Source organism: Apteryx rowi, unplaced genomic scaffold, assembly GCF_003343035.1.
Source record: "Apteryx rowi isolate R43461 unplaced genomic scaffold, aptRow1 scaffold_141, whole genome shotgun sequence".
NCBI classification, from domain to species: Eukaryota; Metazoa; Chordata; class Aves; order Apterygiformes; family Apterygidae; genus Apteryx; species Apteryx rowi.
This window is the reverse complement of record NW_020447653.1, coordinates 1,795,754-1,811,666: the sequence shown is the minus strand read 5'-3', so window position 1 is coordinate 1,811,666 and position 15,913 is coordinate 1,795,754. Positions and strand designations below refer to the sequence as shown.

The 15,913-nt window shown below is 49.1% G+C and overlaps 1 protein-coding gene across 1 annotated transcript; it reads left to right on the top strand.

Annotated features, from left to right (window-relative positions):
* The first annotated feature begins 5,405 nt into the window (after nucleotides 1-5,405).
* CXCR5 (C-X-C motif chemokine receptor 5) lies at nucleotides 5,406-14,957 on the top strand. The gene is made up of 2 exons (XM_026057981.1): nucleotides 5,406-5,505; nucleotides 11,680-14,957. Exons 1-2 carry the CDS (start codon nucleotides 5,467-5,469, stop codon nucleotides 12,754-12,756), a joined length of 1,116 nt encoding a protein of 371 aa, XP_025913766.1. The 5' UTR covers nucleotides 5,406-5,466; the 3' UTR covers nucleotides 12,757-14,957.
* The last annotated feature ends 956 nt before the right edge of the window (nucleotides 14,958-15,913 follow it).

Below are 15,913 nucleotides of genomic sequence, written 5' to 3'. Positions count from 1 at the left end.
CCGGCCCCGCCGCTCCGCGGTCGCGGGTTCGCGGCGGCGGGCGGGCGCTCGGCCGTGCCCGCTTTGGCACCGCCGCCTTCCCTTCCCGACTCGCAGCCATGCCGCCCGCCTAGCACTCCCCGGTCATCTTCCTCGCTGCTTCCAGCTGACCGGCCCGTCATTCGCAGCAGAAATTCTTATTACCTGCATTCTGTATCGCGTGTGTTACTCTGTTCTCTGAAGCGCCCAGTTCTTCCCAAAAGATGCTCTGGCCCCTTCTCTCCAACGGCGCCCACCGACTTTCACTCCTTACGCAGGTGCAAAGCAGGACTGGGCTCCAAACTTGTTCCTTCAATGCTCCATCACTAGCCTCCTCCTTTCAGCACCTCTTGCCACCACGGGTTTTCTTCTCCTTCAGTAAGCTCGACACCTACTTGACCCTCCTCAGCTAGTAACTTTCCATAGGRCTCCGTATCCACTGTTTGGCCAACATCCAGAGAGGCCAGATCCACTGCGCTACCTTTATCTATGAAACCGTCTGTCTTGTAAGAAAAAAGGAAGTAGCAGGTGAGCGTGTTACCATCTACCTTGGCAAGCGTAGATCACGCTTACGCTGCTGTCTGTTCAGTTCCCCGCCTCTGACTTGCAAAATAGGTTCCAAGCCCTGCACGTTATTTAGATCAGAGTGACAGGTCTGCGGTGGACCAGATCATGTTCCCTCCCTCCTCATCTGTTGTTCTCGACTCACATGGCAGCACTCCTGCACCCAGAGATACGCACAGATCATTGCTACCAGACCTGCAATTTCATGCTCCAGTTCTTCCAGTGTTCTGGGAGGGAGATTATACAGTCACTATCCGTTAGCACTTTGAGGGATCTGCATTTTGCTTCCACCTCGGATGTGGCAGTTTCCATTTCCACATCCTTGTTTCTCATTAGCCATCCTGCCTTTGTGCCTATTCTTTTCACTAGCAAATGCAAAATATTAATTCAGTCTTGGGACACTTCCAGAGATACTAAATTTCCAAAAAGCCTAAAGGCAGTGGAGGGTAGGGTGGACAACAGAGAAACACATATACACAATGCATATACATATATTGCACTGGCGATGAAGCTGCACTTGCACCTGAAGCTACATAAGTATTTTTGCCTATTTACATATCCCTAAAATAGGGAGGAGGGGGAAACATGACACTGAAAACAGAAACCACCAGCCCTGATGACTTCTCTGGTTAAGAAGCTGAATCTATCTCAGACCTAATGTCAGAGCTACCAAAAAAAAAAAATCTGTTTCCTGAGAAAAAGCCTGGAAACTTAATATGACTTAACTATATTATAACAACTACATAATGAACACAAACACAATATTAAGGAGAGGAGACTAACCCACAGCATATGGGAGCTAGAATCACCTAATATTACATGTTTGAAATAGTTATTTCCTTTCAATATATCTATTATTAATACAAGGATTTTGAAGAACTGAAGCACAGTATTAATGTAATCTTAAACATTAGCCTAAAATTCTGTTAATTCTGAAATTATTTCAGTCTTTTCCCACCAAATTTTTATTCCAACTTTTCCAAACTGATGCAAAGAAACATGGAAAAACATTTGTTTTCCTCACATTGCTGTTTTTTTTTCCAGGCCCTCACATTTACGGCCATTTTTAGATCTTTGTTTTTCCCTACCCTCAACTGTAAAATGCACACACAGTCTGCCGCTGTTCTGTTTTCTCCCCATAACATAACAATGAAAATTCTTTTTCCTTTTCTTTTTTTTAGTGTGTTTCCTTGCAAAGTCTAGCTGGGGCCAAGATATGGTGAATCCCAAAGGGTGCAACCGCTATCAAAGTATCAGTTAGAAGCAGAGAATCTTAGTTACGGACTTTCTTCTATTATATTTCCATATAATGCAAAGGGAATCAACTTGTCTTTGTTCAAGTCAAGCTTATCTTACAAAACCACATGTCCTAACTTCTTGCTCCACCATAGTTTATGGGAAGAAACCGTGCCCCTGAACACCTCTGTGGATGGGACGTGCCCCTCACTCGTGCCCAGCTGTCCTTTGGCTTTCAGCAGCTGAGCTTCCCCGGGATACAGGACTAGCCACCCGGACTGAGACTGCTGCTCTTGGAAAGGAGGAGCAGCTCTTTATGCTGTGCAAGAGGGAAGAGGTCAACTAAGCCTTACTTGTGAGGCAGCAAACTCCTCGAGTAGCACACCTGGTACTGGGAACCCGCAGTCACCCCCAGGTTGGCCACCGCCGTGCACGGAGCGCACTGGGAAAAGTTCAGATAGCGTAGCCGGAGGAAAATGCCACGCTACGTACCCTTCCCTTGTGCACGCAGCACGGTCGTCTTGCTCAGACCTGGCGACTTTGTGGTAACTCTCTAACCACTTTGCTGTAATCATTTCACACGTTCCTGCCCCATTCTCACAGGATATAAGATCTGTACAACCTTGCTATTAATTTATTTCTTTCATTCACTCCCAAACTACTTTGTCTGCTGCAGAGCTGTCGCCGTTTCCAGAACCGTCGTTCTCTGGAGTACAGAGGACTCCCACAGCGTGAAGGTGCATTTTCAGCCTCTCTCACACCTGAAGTTGTCCCGCTATCTTTTTAAAGTTTCCATTCCAAGCGGCACAAGAGAGAAAGAAATCTGAAAAGACAGTTTCTGAGCCTTTCAAATGCCAGGGGCATGAAAAAGTTGTACCTCACCTCTTCCTTGCTGTGCCAGCTGGCTGCCTGTCGGCCTAATCATTGCAGAGGTAACAGCTGGGGACGTCTTCGTGGACCTGTTCCCAGCATCCGGGACTGTACGGTCCATTCTGTACAGGACTAGTACTGATTTCTCCAGTGCCTCCTTGGTTCTCAGACCCTGCTGTGGCAAAACCAGCATTTCTTTTTAACTCTTGGTAGGTCTAAGCGTCCTACTTCACCATGAGATTTACAGGAAATAGTATGCAGTAACCTTAAGAGAAAGAATAAATGACAACATAAGTGACACATTAGTAAATATGAGTAACATCTGTGGGCAGCACACAGTTTGCTTAGTTATGATAACAGCAAAGATGATGACCGGAAACCATCAGAAGTGAGAAGATTCAGCAGCGAGAAGCGAGCTGGGTTTCTCAAGCATAGCTCAGGAAGTCAATATAACGTCAAGCCAGTCAGTAGATATGTTTGTCAGTTATACACAGTAGGGCAATTACATTCAAGTAGTGTGTTTTATCATCCTTATATAAATCTGTGTAATTCAATATTGTCAGAATACCTTATACAAGTCAACATACTTTTATGTTAGTGGCAATACAAGAGTGGTTCTGCAGCGAGAGACTGTACCTGTGGCACAGAACCAGAGCTCAGCCAGGAGCTCCCATGTACAGACACCAAAGCGTTCCTCAAATATTTATCGTTGAACTCTGGTAAGATTCGTTTGCATAATAGGTTACCCACCTGCTGGCATCCTCTGAAGTGACATTATTTTAAATCTGAATTTCTTTTCTCTTCATTTATTTTTCTTCCATGCTCTTTTCTTTCATATCACATTTCCTACATTTCACATTACAGCAACACATAGATCCTCTAGGTCACATCTGTATGGCAGCAATCATCTGCTCAGTGTATTGTGTGTTTGCAATCTAAGTCTCTTGTGCCTATCGCTTCAGGATGGGCTGCCTGAACTCTTCTCATTCCCATCACTTGTCTAAGGGCTGAGCACATGGCTTGGGACTCGTTTCCAGCCTACGGTGCCCTGTGGCATTTTATCCAGGTGTCGGCGGGTACCTCCTGCGCGCTACCCTTGCAGCCCCAGCAGCTCTGCAGTATCACTTCCACCTCTGAAGTCGCAGTGCTTTACTTTGCACTTGCCTTCCACTTCGCTCAGGGGGCAGCGGAGGGGCAGGGGCAGCACTCGTTCAAGGGCGCAAGGCCTCTCGGGCAGGGCTGGTCACAAGCGCACCCTGCCGCGGGTACGCTCCTCCGGGAGCCAGCAGCACCGTCTGCGCTAGCCTGTAAAGGAAGTCAGTGATGCAGAGTGCTCCACCCGCCGCTTCTGGCTGAGCAAAAACATCCTTCTTAACCTGTTTCCTCGACGCGGAGGCACCGGGCTTCRGTCCTCGCCCCGCGGCAGCTCGGTGCCTGGGACACGTGGGGCCCGCAGAACGAGGCTCACTCTGGCACGGCGCCTCTCGGGCCTGGCCCCTGCCACGAAGTGGGGCACGCGGGGCGCAGCGCGAGCTCCCCGCGTCCTCCCGCTCCCTCGCCGCTCTTCACCCTCTCACGCCGGTGCGAGAGAGGGCGGCCACCCCGAGCACAGGCATTTCCTCAGCGGTGGGGGGAGGAAGGATGGCACCATCCTTGGGCAGGAAGTCTCCACTCACGGCTGCCTCAGGGCGATTCTCCGCCGGGCCAGGGTCACCGGTTCCCCGCTAGGAAGCATCAAGAGCAAATAAAATCAAATGGTGCTGGCCAGAGTAACTCCTCTTCCTTCGCTGATCCGAGTACCATCAGGCGCCTTTCCAGCATGGCGGCTTTGGTGCAGCTGTGCTCAGACAAGAGGAAGGCAGGCGCTGTACATGCCAAACCATTTTGTCTCCTCACAAAGATAAAGACCCCTGCCAAAAGTGGCCCGGGCCGCGACGTCACTCTGTGCTGCTCCCCTCAGCTGAGGTTTGCACACCGTGAATTTGTTGCTACAGCAGCCCTGGGATGAAACACCCATTTCCCAGAGCGGAGAAGTTATCTTTATTATGGGCAAAATTACGGGCTTTTCTTTACATCGAGCAGGTCGTTTGCTTCTGTTGTAGTGCTAGACAAGCCTCTGCTAACTAATGTTGCTCTCCAGACCTGTGGAGCAGCCGCTGAGGCAGTGCTTTCCAGTGCAGGCCACTGCAAGCCACCCTGAACGACAGTGAGGGCTGAAGCAGCGGGAGAAGGAGAAGAAAAACAGCTGCAGGTCACAGAGGTTAAAGCAGAGAGTAGGACCTAGAGCCAGAGGGCAACAGTCACACAGACCAGACTTCTGCATTTCCTCAGGCATCTTGAACATCTTGCATAACGCCAGAAAGTTGCCCAAACCTGGGGAGATTTTTGGTAAGACCGTCCCTCAGCACAGCGCTCTCCGAACCCTGCCAGGTTGTTCTGTCCTCAGGCCTCTAGGAAGGCAGTTGCCAAGAGCCCTCCATGTCTGCATGGAACAGCTAATACATGCGTTGGGGCTTCTTTGTTAGAGATCAAAGGAACCATGGATTCCTCAAACCTTACCTTAAAAATCAACTTACAACACTTTAAAACAAAGATGATCAAGCTAGATACTGATCTTCACATCAAATAGGTCACTCTATGCTTGGAGTTCATTTGCCTTGCAAATACTCTATTGTTACATGCTGGGTCCCTCCCCACTCAGTTAAATGACTGACTCCACCCCAAAAAAGAAGAACTTTTGCCGAAACTGCTGGAGGAGAGAGATCCTTCCCCGAAACCATGGGGCCTGTCAGCTACTCCTCAGAGACCTACGACTTGGTGAGTCGGACCTGGTTTTGCTCGTCTGAGCGGATAGCTGGGGGAGCGGGTAGAGCTGGGTGGGCTCAGAGACCCGACTTTCTACGTGTCCATCCTCTGCTCCGTCCTTTTAGAAGGGACGGAGCTTGAGCAATCACTCCAATGCAATTGGACCTCACATCCCTTAATTCTGGACGCAACTGATGAGGGGACTGCAAGCAACAACGCTGTGTTTGTGGCGAACCAGCGTAATGTTGTTGTGGCTAGTATGGCCTAAGGATATAAGATATTCCCCTGTAGGAAGCTGCATAATTACTGGGACCATACATTTAAAGTGCTTTCGCGAGTGCTGAGCCTGAGCACTGTCCTCACACGGGCACCAAGACGGCAGCCCATGTCGGAAGGGCCAGAAGGCTCGCGCGGAGAGCCAGGCACTCTGTCCTGTGCTGCCAGCCCGTCCGAGAGAGCTCTTCCTCTGGACCCTGTGGAGCAAGCAGTCTTCATTCTCTGCCGCCTTGCTCTTTGCGCAGTCATTCACATCGACACGATGTGGGTGTAAAACACTCAAATTCTGAGTCRGTAGCGTTTTGTACCAATTTTCAGTGGCATAAATGACTGTGCACAGTGCAAAGCCCTGGAAATCTCATGTAGTATCTTTAAATAACAGGAATAACAAGGCAAGCCACAGTGAGATCTCTCTGCGTATGAAAAGCCTTTGTACGATTACATACACTCCTACTCCCTGCTTGCTTTATCCATGAGCAGGCTGCCTTAGACCCTGCTGAAAGAGGAGTACACGGTATATTTATAAGAGAGGAACTTTGAAGAGGGGAAGATAAATTGAAAATACATCTTCTAATCAGGACTGATGACAGCATATAGCCTGTCCTGTAGTTCTCTCCCCTAAGTTTGTAAGTGAAAGACAACAGCTGTATCTTTTAGAGTATGTCATGCTATCCAAGGGGAAGTCCACAGCAGTGCTATCATTAGCCTGGCTTTCAAATGTTGCAACTCGGAGCTTATATTTTAATATAGTGTCTCTCTGCAGAAAACCTCAGTTTTTGTTTAGTTTCTGTTAAAAGAAAAAAGCTAGACTTAAGTTTTCCCAGTTTTTCTGTCCCTTCTTTTTCTCACACATGGGGGAAGAGAGAAAAGATGGGGGAGGAAAAATCCCTAAAAACATCACTTTTTCAGATTCAGCTAGTCTAAAAATCCTTTGTGAACAATTCTTGTTTCCTTTAGAGTTTTTTGCAGAAGACACTTCTCACTCACCTCCGCTGAAGTTCAGTGGCAGCACTAATGTTTGGTGAGAGGTTAAAACCAAGCTCACTTTTCATCTTCATGTTGGTTCTTTACTTCCTCTGGACTCTCCATTGGAATCTATCCTATTAACAGAAAATCAGCTGAGATTAACTGTGCTGTCCATCTGTCTTCAGTGTGTCATGGGCTAAAAACCAGGAGTTGCTCGTGGCAAAACTATGTAGTTTTTAACACGGGGAAAGTAAACAACGCTGGGATTTGTTCTTTGTGTACAATACTTCCTAGAACCTTAGGTTAGCAACTTTACCTCCACTGTAAATCATTTCAAATTATAAAAGAGACCCCACCTGAAAGAAGAAATTCAGCTAATTTGGGGGCCAAGGGTGAACAGTCATGTGCTACACTAAGCACATTTTCATATCTTTTCTCAGAACTCCTACGGTTGGGAGTTTGCGACAGGCATTTCCCATCTCCCTTTCCCAGGGGCCTCTGGTTTGTCTCCCTCTCTGAAAGAGGCTATATGGGTCATGCACAAGCAATGCCACATTTGCTTTGGCGGTGCTGTATGTTGCCCTACTTGTACTTTGTCGTTGCATCAACAGCCTGCCCTGAGAGATCTGCAGAAAAGGCCTCCTACCTGTTATATCAAAGCAGTGATATAAACCACCTCTGCGCGTGGCTCCCAGAATGTCAACAGGAAAGGATGGGTTGACCAACTGACCAAATGTGGAGCGAAAATGATCGGAACAGTTGCAATGGAAGTGCATTTATCCCAGTACTGCCCAGCAAGTACGGCAAGGGCCTAGTCTAAAATCTGATTCTCTATGGGACCAGTTATCTATGTAACATTGTGAAAATGTAACGTACCAAAAATTATAACTCCGTTTCTCTGTAGAAAAAAATCTTTGTCAGTTTAACCTTCCTCTGCTGCACATTAGGGAATCAAATTGCAGAAAGACTACTGAGATCTTCGCAACATACCATGAGGTGCTGAAGGTCAATTTTTGTTGTGGTGGGGCCAACATGACTCAAGAGCCACAAGGGCACTTGCATTTCAGTAATGTGGCATTTCAACAAGCTTTGCTTTTATACATCAGTTTCCCTTAGTTCAACAGCCAGAGACGCGAGGAGCAGAAACTCTGTCAGTAACTTGCAGCGTTCCGTGCTGATGTGGGTAACTTCAGTTTTAATTCTTTGKGAACGAAATATGCTTCTCCAGGCCCTGACATGGACTAGAAGGGAATGACTCGCATGGAAAATCCCTAGTAGTGTACAAGGTGCTTCTCTTTTACAGCCAAGTGTTTTGGTTGTTGGCAGTTGCAGGGAACTGAGAAAAGCAGCTGACATTCAGAGACCTGACTAACTCTGAAACGTGGGTTACAGGGAAAAAATGGGATCCCTGGACAAAGAGCATGGAAGAATGTACTTCCCACTGTTATGGCTCCTGGCATACACTGTGCCGCTCAATTACAGGGAAAGGCTCCGCTTTATCTTCCCCCTCACGTCTCTGGCTGCTGTTGTATAGCAGGAGACCTGTGCAAAGACTGCCTGCATGCACACGTTTCCTTTCTCCCATCCTAGATCAGATCTCTGCAGATACAGCAAGTGGCAAGCACAAGCAGCAGCCGCCATCTGCTTCCAGTCCTAGAAATGGGAATCATAGCAGAGTGCCCCAAAAGCCTTGGCTTGTCACCTTCAGTGTATCTCCTGCTGCCCTGATCCCTGCTCTTTCCATCTCAGCCTGGACTCTTGCTTTTTATAGTCTCGTATTTGTCTCCAACTAGTCTCTGTCCGCTCCCACCCACACTCATTGCTCGGAGATGCACATGAGAGGACGTCTTAGACATAGCTCGGCGCACGTTTCCCCTGCCCGAGGCGAGTAGCTTACAGTAAAAGCCCTACCTGTCATCTTATCAGCAATCAGATGGTGGCTGATAGCGGCACTGAGCCTGTGCATCTCCAGCTCTGACTACAAGGTGATGTTGAAAACCGCTCCGCAACTGAAGCCGCTTAGCGCTCTGCACACTGCCCATCACCTACAAAAGTACCTGATGCGACACCAGGCATCACTCCAGCAATCAACCCAGCAGACCCAGCCATTACGCATCTTTTCCATTTTCCCTTTATAACTTGAACCTTCCAGCCTCTCTCCAGTTAAATTACCCACTGAAGCACACATTTCCCTCAGTGTTTTCCAGCATGGTCACCCCTGAGTCCTGAGCAGATCTCCTTGCCAAACTGCAAAGATCTTTGGTTTGAGGTTTTGTGTGGTAGGGAGGGGGTGTTGAGAAGGAACTTCAAAGGCACTTGGCTGTGGGCTGACTATATCCACAATACCGCAAGTACAGAACAACAGCTGTTCTTGCACACTGCCAAAGACACTTAGAAACAGGAGCCCCCGCCACACGGAGGATGCCTCTATCAAGCCAGAGGTCATGTATCTGCAGGATCACTGAGAAAGTCCCCTGGCACTGGCCTGCTTCARATTCAAGGATCTTGCCCTGGTCAACACATCACCGCATTTCTGTGTGTATTGGTAACTCCTGACACAGTGTCTAGGTAGGTGCTAGATAGGAAATACTTTCAAGACAAGAAGAAAACAGATTGGGGGGGATTTCTAAAGGCTTTTTTCTTTAGCAGTAATCTCCAGCCTTCAGAATCACAGAATAAACTGGAAACAGAGCTATTCTTTGTGCATATGACTGTTGCTCGCCAAAGGCTGCAGTCCTGTTGTTACTTTAGAGGAAGACAACTTTATTCAGTTGCATTTGAGACACCGGGGAGGGCAGGGGGAGATTTCCTGGCCCCTGAGAGAATCGACTCTCACCCTTTCAGGAGGAGGAACTGTGGTATCGTAGCACAGCAAGAGCACCGAGAGGCACAAAGGCAGCAGCGAAGGGACCCCGGCAAGTCCAAGAGTGTCTCGGATCAAACCAAAGCCTGTCTGGCTCAGTGCATTGTCTCTGGCAGTAGTCAAAGGCAGAGGCCTGGGGAAGAGAGCAAGAACTGGGGAGGCATATTTTATACTTTCCCCAAGGGCTTGCCTGCCCTCCCACCATCCAGTGCTCAGGGACTGCCTGAGCCAGCTGCATTTGCAGTGTATTCAATAACGCTCAGTAGACTTCTTTCCCATGAACGTGCCTGGGCACCCCTTGAAGCCATGTAAATGGTTTTAGCAAAACAAAGCAGTTAGAGATGAGCGCTGCCCCTGCAATACCACTTCTTTACCCCAGACAATCACTTGAAGAGGTGGCCAGCACATTGCCTAAGGAAGACCTTCTAACAGAGATGAAACACAGTCATCCTTTTCTAGCTAGGGACAGCACAGGACTCAAGGCTATTCGGTCATTTGGCTTACCAGCACATGGTGGGGTGGGGGGTGGGGGGGGAAAGTGACCAAAAATAAATAAAATTAGCTCTACAACTGTTTAAAGTGGGGCTAATATTTTTAGATGGGAACTTTGGCTGACGGGGGAAGGAGCAGCAGGTGCAAGCGGCTACAGCTGGCAGTGAAAGGTATGAAAGCAGCAAGCAGAGACTTCCGCTGTGGTTGATGCTGTAGTCTCAGTGCTGGTCTCCAGAGAGGGTGTGGGTGGGGGAGCTCAGAGTAACTGCTGCGGAGCTCTTCCCGTTTTGTCAGTAATCTCTGAGCTTGCCACGAGCCTCCTGTGCTGCTCTTTTTTCTGCTTGGCTATATCTGAGCCCTCTGCTTTTGTTGGCACTCAGCTTCTGCAAAGCGCCTGAGGTCAGCCAGAGTGTGCCCGCCGTTTGGGGGTGGTCTCCCCTTGTGTGACTGCCAGCTTGCTAACACGCAGGACTCGCATTTCATCTCAGCTCTGAATACAGGCCATTCACCTGGCCGGGAGTTACCCCAGGCCCAGTGCAAATCACATCTGTAAGCAGCTATATCACACTTTTTTTGCTGGGTATCAACCCAGGGTCTGAGTGGCTGTTTTCAGATTCCCTTTCCTGCACTGTTTGTAATCGGTGCAGAACCACGGGGCTTACCAAGAGAACGGATTTCTCTCTCCAGCATCCATCTGCTCCATCTATGGCACTGAAGTGCCTCAGAGGCGCTGCCCCAAGTTGTGCTCGAACACCTGCCCCAGAACTTTCTCTGAGCACGTGGAAAGCAATTCTCAGCATGCCTGCGCATGTGCTGCTGCTGTCCCCAGCTAGGCTTGCTCTGTGGGACTGTGGGTGCTGCCTCAGGCAACTCTGAGGTCCCCAAGATTACCGCTCTGAGCAGGGCTCTGTTCAGAGTGCAGCTGTGGTCAGAAGCAAACGGGGTGATGAGTGCAAAGGAGTAAGCGAGGCAGTACGTCGAGGGCAGCCCAGCATGCTTCTCTTAGTACTGCTCAGCCTATCTCAGAAAGCAACTACAGGGGTCAGAGAAGGGCAGGAAGAGGGAGCATCGGAAAGAGACAGAAAGGAATGGGATCGGAGTACCTGAGTCAGGTATGCACAGTCTGTGTCACAAATGGGGGGAAGAGTCAGGGAGGCTGAAAAAAGGAGAGTTCTGTACTGTGCAGCAAGGCAACTGCCACCAGAAGCCAGCTCAGCAAGAAGCAAAAGATGAACTGGTTTTCTATCTGGCTACCAGAACATCCCAAAATATGTTAGCTAAGAATTACAAGCTAAGCAACAGTGGATAGAAGCAGCCCCACTTTTAGAAATTAGGATGACCCTCTCCACACACTACTGCACTTCATGAGATTGGGCACCAGAGGGGCCTCCCAGGTCATCACACTGAGGACAGGCACCACCTCCTCCTGCCAACAGGCAAGTRCTGCCTGTTGCCAGAGCCAGGCTGCAGGAGCAGGGAATGCTCTGCTCCAGGCCTGCCTGCCAGTCCTGTCAGGTGCAGTCAACAGACTGGACTTTTTCTGTGCAGAAACTCCCCTCTTGTAACCAGACTCGCTCTCTGTTCCCCAGAGCCAGGTGGAGCTAAGTGGTTACTATGAAGCTGAGAACACCACCCCTTCTTTGGACGGCTACTTCTGCTTCAACCCAGCCTCATCTGTGGTTGGCAACCAGAGAGATCCTTTCAGAAAGATCTTCATGCCTCTCATCTATCTGCTGATGTTTGTGTTGGGGACTGTGGGCAATGCCCTGGTCCTAGTCATACTAGAGAGGTTCAAGCGGTCTCGCACTACCACTGAAAATTTCCTCTTCCACCTCACCCTGGCCAACCTGGCACTGTTGCTTACCTTCCCCTTCAGCGTGGTGGAGAGCTTGGCTGGGTGGGTGTTTGGGACTTTCCTCTGCAAGATCCTTAGTGCCGTCCACAAGATCAACTTCTATTGCAGTAGCATGCTGCTGGGATGCATCGGGGTGGACCGCTACCTGGCCATCGTGTATGCAATCCACACCTACCGGAAACGCAGAGTTCGCTCCATTCACCTCACCTGCATGGGCGTCTGGCTCTGCTCCCTGCTCTTGACGTTACCTGATCTCATCTTCATGGAAGTCTGGACAGATGAGAGCAACCGCAGCATTTGCTATTTTCCAGAGGTTGGGATTCATGGCAACAACGTGTGGCTAGCGACCCGCTTCCTGTACCACACAGTGGGTTTCTTTGTGCCCCTGCTGGTCATGTGTTACTGCTACATGGCCATTGTGAGGACTCTGTGTCAGTCCCAGCGCCTGCAGAGGCAAAAAGCTGTCAGAGTAGCCATTCTGGTGACAGGTGTGTTCCTGCTCTGCTGGAGCCCATACCACATAGTCATCTTTCTGAACACACTTACCAAGCTGGAAGCCTTCAGCAAGAACTGCCTCCTGGAAGACCAGTTGGACACAGCCATCATGGTGACAGAGGCCATTGGCTTCACACACTGCTGCCTTAACCCCATCCTCTACGCCTTCATCGGAGTCAAGTTCCGTAACGACTTCTTCCGGATCCTGCAGGAGCTCGGCTGCATAAGCCAGGAGACCCTGCAGGAGATTCTGGAGGTGACAAGGAAGGGCAGCGGGATTGAGTCTGACAATACCACCTCTATCTCCACTTTCTAACTGAGAAAGAAGGGCTGGGTGTGGGATGGAAATGGCCTGGGTCATGCCTTCCCAATGGCACACGGGCTGTGGTCTCAGCCCTAAGTTTCACAAGTTTCACCACTTTCTTTGCTCCCCAGGAAACTGAGGTTTAATAGCCACTTAACACCAGACTTCTGCCAGACACTCTTTCTGGTTCATCTGGTTCAAGCGCATAGAGCAATCTGCCTGGCAGCTCTTGGCAAATGCTGGCTCTGTCTGACGGTCACTCTGGTAGGGCTGGATGAACCCAGGCAGGTCAAACCTAATCCTGCCACCTTTCCCTCAAAGAACTGACTGCAGGAGTCCTGTGCACGGAGCCAGACACAGGCCTGGGCCATGAGGGAGCAGTAAAAAGGAGCAGCCAGGTAAAGGTGGAGTTGTGTCAGTGAGTGAGGACTGAAGACAAAGGCAAGGCAGGTCCCCATTTCATCTGTTCAGGTCATTAGACACGTGCACAAAGGAAGCAGCATGGCTCACTTACCACAGGCAGCTAGAACTAGGGATGCAAGTAGGACCAGAGGGGGACATAGAGCTAATTCCAGTAATATGGGCACATGGTGCTGGACAGTCTCTGGCTGGAAAATTGCTCCTCCTGTTGCATGATGTCCCCCTGCCCAGCCCTGCCGCACAACAGTCCCCAGCTGTGGCACATCGATCTTCCCAACATGGCTCATGTCAGGAGGCCCTGCCACCGACTCAAAGATTTGACTGCCACAGATTCCTCTCCTGACATCAGCCACGTCTTGTCCTGCTCGCTTTCTCTGTTTTACTGCTGTTAATAGCTCCAGTGAGTGGACTTGCTGAAGCAAATGCCTGATTATGCAGATGTTTTCTTTTAACTGTCTGAACAGATGGCTTCAGTCTTGTGACTGAGCACAGAGAAGATGCACCATCTATCTTTGTGAGGCTGAAGGTGTAACATTTCTTTTGCAGCAGGTCGAACAACTCTTGCGGGTTCTGAGAGCAAGGAGTGCCGTTACCCCAGAGAAAGGCAGAACGCAGAAGGAAAAGAGCTAATCTGTATCATTTCTGTTTGTTTTTCGCAGGCGGAGAGGGAATGTAACATTTTGCTTTGCTTTGCACTGTGCTTTCAGATACTCTTGCTCTACCTGCAACTATAAGGCTTTTAGAAGTTTGATGCATTCAGGTTTACACAGAACAAACCTGATCTGAGCCAAGAGCTGATCTTGCCCTGAACCATGGGTATTGTAGCTGCCCAGATCAGGGCTTCTTGATAAGAGTTTGCTCCAAAGCAAGAGTGGCAGTTTTACGCCATCATAAATTTTCCCACTGCAAGCTGGCATACCGGGCAACCCTAACAGTCTTGTTTAGCCTGCTGCTTCCTATTAGGTGTTGTCACAGCAGTGTGTATACAGTGTTACTTCCTTACATTTTCTTGTTAGCTAAACATTGGCCCAAACTGCGTTATAAGTACAAACCTTCACACTAGCGTGAACCTAACCACAAGCACACTTTAAAAGCAGCTCTACAAGTCACCTCACCTTTTAGGCAAAGTCAGAAGAGTATTAATTCTACTGCTGCAGCAAGAATTTTGTGCTAAAATCACTTCTGTAGCTCAACCTACTAACAAAATGCTCACTTACAGTCTAACTTTGCCAAATCCAAGGGCCCTCTAAAAAGACTAATTGTTATGTAAGGAGTCACATTTGACCTGTTCAGCTCAGGTGGAGATCTGAGTAAGTTGCTTACAAATTCTGATGTGGGGAGAAAACTCTCCAAATTTAAGGGTTTTATACAAACCAGGAACAGTTCTCCATTTCCTGCAGCGCTGCATCTTCAATGCTGAAACCTTCGGGTAATGGTGGCTGTGGTTGTCCAAGCACACATGCACAGCAGAGGAAGAAAAGCTCTTTGAAGTCGGTCCTTTCTAGCTCCACGTTCGTACTGGTCAATGAAGCAACCACAGATGTATCGTAAGCACCTCAGTCACCCCCCCAATTCAGACGGGAATTATGTCCACACACAAATGTTACTGAAAAAATGAACAATCAGATTGTAAATTCTTACAGTGTCCATGAAGTAAGAGGGAAACCCGCAYGCAAAATATGAGTGAAGGGGTCATGCATCTATTTTTCCTGTAGTTCTTAGTACTGGCATCCTGGTAAGCTTTTAAGTGATCTATAATAAACAGTTAAATAAAGTATTTTCTCTTCTTCCTATGTATCATGGTCGTAAGCAGTTGGCTGCAGTTGTCAGTGTCACTTTTGAAAGGGAAATGCATCAGAGAACACTAAGTAGGTTGATCACGCCTTTCTGAGAAGTGTGCCCATTTGCGCCCAGAGACCACAGACCTTGTATGTCTACATGAAAGACTCCCTCAGATTTCTGTTCATCAGTGCTGCAGAAGGCTACGTTAGGTTAGGAGACAGTCAAGACCAGCATTTAGCTCTCTGTTTTAAAGAGACTCTTCCACTAACTGCAGTGCTTCCTACCACAGTTTTACAGCATCTACTAACAGTAGTGAAAACCTACCCTTGAACTAGTGTTTGGATTTGCCAGCCTGTGGCAAGGCTTGGCTCAGAGCCAGGCAGATCCTTTAGTGGAAGAGCGGACAGTTGCTCCTCCTGCAGCAAACTGCATAGCAGCTCAGGAGTGTATGGGAACCTGCGGCAGCACCAAGCCTCCCTTACGGTTACAGGAGAAGTGGGCACGCAGTAAAAGGCCCACATCCATGGCGCTCTCATTAAGGACCTTGAGACGAGACAATGTCTTAATTCTCATTAACAAACTCTTCTCTCTGTCCTGGACTGGGCCTTAAGGACTGCAGCCAGTCTGCTGCACGGAGACAACAAGAAAGCAAGGGGAACTTTCCTTTCACTGCACAGGAAACAGCTTCCCACTCAGCAAAACCCTCTGCATCTCCCCAAGGCTTTAATCATGTCACATGCCTTGGCCCAGGCTAGGCTCTCCCACCAGGCAGTCGTGCTGCCACACTCGCCCGCCTGAGTTGCCACAGCCCTTAGACAGACGGCCTGGCTCCCTTGCGGAGCTTTCGGCAGCCTCCAAACCCCATCCCAGCATGACAGAGTGAGACAGTAAGGCTCTGCTCCCTGCCGGAAGGGGCAATGAGCACCGAGACAGGAGCTCTGGTACAGCCCCTGCAGGGAGTGGGGAG